This window comes from Pithys albifrons, chromosome 28 (genome assembly GCF_047495875.1).
Source record: "Pithys albifrons albifrons isolate INPA30051 chromosome 28, PitAlb_v1, whole genome shotgun sequence".
NCBI lineage: Eukaryota > Metazoa > Chordata > Aves > Passeriformes > Thamnophilidae > Pithys > Pithys albifrons.
In genome coordinates, this window is record NC_092485.1 from 2,593,860 (window position 1) to 2,597,377 (window position 3,518).

The window sequence follows — 3,518 nt, forward strand, 5'->3', positions numbered from 1 at the left end:
GGGCACAGTGTGATGACAATGGGGCTGTGCTGCATTCCCAGCCCCCAAGGGGCAATCCCGAGGGGCTTCCAGCACCTCTGGGGCTCCCCTGGGCAGGGACTTGGCTCTGGGGGAGCAGGGAAGGGAAGGGGACCTGGGGCCTTACATAAGGTGCTGATTCTGCAGCTGCAGGAGGAGACTGTGCTCAGAAATTCAGAAAATCAGCAACATCTGGTGCCTGCTGTCTGGGACACCACCCCAGCATGGGATGAAAATCTCCTTTGTCCTCCCAGATTAAGGGATTTGGCTGTTTGCTCACAGTTTTGGGTATGCAAAACAAGCTGGCCCTGACCAGGAACCTGCCCAAAGCCTCAGCTTCAATCCCTGCCCAAAGATCCCCCCTAAAACCCTCACCCAAAGCCTCAGCTTCAATCTCTGCCCAAAGATCCCCCCTAAAACCCTCACCCAAAGCTTCAGCTTCAATCCCTGCCCAAAGATCCCCCCAAAAACTCTCACCCAAAGCATCAGCTTCAATCCCTGCCCAAAGATCCCCCCAAAAACCCTCACCCAAAGCTTCAACTTCAATCCCTGCCCAAAGATCCCCCCAAAAACTCTCACCCAAAGCATCAGCTTCAATCCCTGCCCAAAGACCTCCCCAGAAACCCTCACTCAAAGCCCCAAAATAAGCCCCTGCCCAAAGCCCAGCCCAACCCTCCTGCTCAGACCACCACTCAAGGGCTGTCCATGTCTGTCGCTCCAGCCAGCCCTGCATGGACACCCCACCCTTGGGAAGTGTCCCTTGGGGTGTCTCTGGGACAACGTGGAGCCCACAGCTCTGGCAGCCTGACATCAGCACCCACACCCACACCCAGGCAGGTGACTGCACTCGCTGCGTAGTATTTATTCATTATATCACAGAGAAGAAAACCTCCTTAAATTAGTCCAGGACTCTGCAGAGTGGTCCCAGCCGTGGTGGTGCCGCTGCTGGGCAGGGGTCCAGCACTTCCTCACTTCACAGTGGTGTGAGACGGGGCAGAGACATCAGCGCTCCATCTTCTTCATCTCCATGTGGTAGACGGGGCAGAGACACCACCCAGCGCCCTCAGAGCTCCGTCTTCTTCTTCATCTCCATGCGGTAGATGATCTGGTACCCGTCATCCCAGGCATAGACCTGCCTCTCCCGAGGGCTGTACTTCATGCTGGAGTGGGAGCCGTAGCGCTTGGGGAAGTAGACGTGGGCGGCATCCTCGGGTGCCAGGGTGCCGCTGACGTCGAACACGCACTGCACGCGTGAGCGGCTGGGCAGCCGCGTGTTGTACGCCACGTGCAGCGCCCCACACACCACGAAGGCGCCCTCGGCGTTCTCCCTCGGGCACGGCGTGTCCCACATCTGCTCGATGTCCAGAGAGCTGGGGTCCAGCTTGGCCAGGCAGATGTTCTTCTCGTCCTCCTTGGTGGCGTAGATGGCCCAAAGCCCCTCCTCATCTGCCGCCACCTCGATGTATGTGAATGGGGAGAGCCCAAACACGGGGATCTGCTCCTCGGCCGGGAACACTGAGCTGTCCACCACCGTCTTGTTGGCCAGGTTGAACTTGATCACCTGAAATGACGGGCCCTGCTGACGGATGTAGTAGAGGTGCCCATCATAGACGAGGTGCCCAGTGCCCACCCAGGGGTAGGGCAGCTTGATGCGGGCGGCCTTGCGGGTGGCAGAGAAGAGGGTGAACTCCCTCATGCGGGGGAACACGTACACGGTGTCGTTGGCAGTGCCATCAAACACGTAGATCTTCTCCGAGGTCCCCGCGGCATCCTTGGTCCAGAGCCCTGAGGTGCTGCCGAAGCGCTTCAGGATCTTCATGGCCCTGACACTGGCGATGGTGTCGCTGCAGTCTGTGGGAATGGGGCAGCTGTGAGGGCCTGGAACCACCCTGGAAGCCACCCAGCTCTGCAGCAGCGGCTGCTCCCATCCTGCACTGGAGTCACAGAGGTCCTGCTGCATCCCAGCCCAGCCCCCAGGCAACTGCCCTGCAAATGCACCCACCCCTGGTGGCATCCAGAAGTCCCCTTGTGCACCTGTGCCATGGGAAGGGCAGTCACCCTTTGGAGAAGCACAAGGCTTGGGTGCATCCCCCAGGCAGCTGAGGGGATGTAGGATAATGTGCCAGAGACACCTGAAAGATGCCCTGCTGGGACACAATGGCACATGGGCAGAGGAAACTTGGATCTGGGTGAGCTGGGAAGGCTCAGGGTAACCCCCACATGGGGCCATCCTCCAGGGAGCCACAGCAACCCCTCACCTGTCAGCTTGGTGTACTTCTCGTTCTTCCTCTGCTTGGCTGTGGCCACCTGCTTCTCCATCAGGGTCTCATCCACCTCCACACAGGGCGGGGCGGGGTTCTGTGTCTCCAGGTAGTCCACCTCCCGCTCCAGCCGGTCCACGCGCACCGCAGCACTCTCGGCCTCCGCCCGCATCGCCTCCCGCTCCTTCTCCGCCGCCTCCAGCATCCCCAGCACCTGGTTCTTGAAGTCCCGCAGCTCCGTGGAGTAGCGGCTGCTCTGGTCATGCCACTGGGAGATCCTCTCCTGGGGTGGCCAAGGGGACACTGAGGTCTGCACACTGCACAGCCTGTCACAGTGACACAGCAGCTGTGCCACTGCTCGGGGGAGCCCCAGAGACACTGCAGCCCTGGGGTCTCTGGGTCCCACTGCCACGATGGTCCCACTCCTGAGATGTCCTTGCTCCCACGGTGCTCCCACTCCTCTGCTGTCCCTGCTCCCGTGATGTCCCCACTCCTGTCATGTCTCTGCTCCCATGACGTCCCCACTCCCGTGACGTTCCCACTCCTGAGATGTCCCAGCTCCTGTGCTGTCCCCACTCCCATGATGTCTCTGCTCCCATGACGTCCCCACTCCCATGATGTCCCTGCTACCACAGTGCTGTTCCCACACCAACGGTGCCGCTGCTCTTCCACGGTGCTCCCAGACCCCGATGTCCCCATTCCCGTGATGCCCTCCTGGTGCTCTCAGACCCTCAAGTCCCTGCTCCCTCGATCTGTGTGTCCTGCAGAGCTCCCACACCCGCCGTGCCGGGCCCTGGCAGGGGGTGGGTACCAGGGCACCCCACGCTCTGCTCCGTGCCCATCCCAGCCCCGCTCCCAGACCCGCGGGGTGACACAGGGTGGCCCGGGGTGCGGGTCCCCCTCCGGGCTGTACCTCGAGGAGGGTGATGCGCCGCTCCACGTACTCCATGAACTGCTGCTGCTGGGCACGGGGCGCCGGGGCGAGCAGCGGCAGGAGCAGCAGGCAGTGCCAGGGCCCCATGGCCGTCGGGAGTGCAGCCTCCAGCTCAGCGCTCAGGAATGCTCCGGCCTCTGCAGCCCTTATTGAATCCAGATGTGCGGAGGGAGGAGAGGCTGCTCCTTCCCCGCAGACCAGCCCCGGGCGCCTTAACCCCTTCGTACCCCAGTGGTGCCCATGGTCACCCCACATGGAGCCGTGGGGCGGGGGCAGGAGCCTGGGCACGGGCTGCTGGGGGGTGT

The 3,518-nt window shown here is 62.0% G+C and overlaps 1 protein-coding gene across 1 annotated transcript; it reads right to left on the reverse strand.

The window, feature by feature from the left end:
• Positions 1-860: 860 nt before the first annotated feature.
• On the reverse strand, positions 861-3,317 carry OLFML3 (olfactomedin like 3). The gene is made up of 3 exons (XM_071578653.1): positions 3,193-3,317; positions 2,277-2,562; positions 861-1,869 (listed from the first exon to the last, which is right to left on the reverse strand). Exons 1-3 carry the CDS (start codon positions 3,298-3,300, stop codon positions 1,082-1,084), a joined length of 1,182 nt encoding a protein of 393 aa, XP_071434754.1. The 5' UTR covers positions 3,301-3,317; the 3' UTR covers positions 861-1,081.
• Positions 3,318-3,518: the final 201 nt, after the last annotated feature.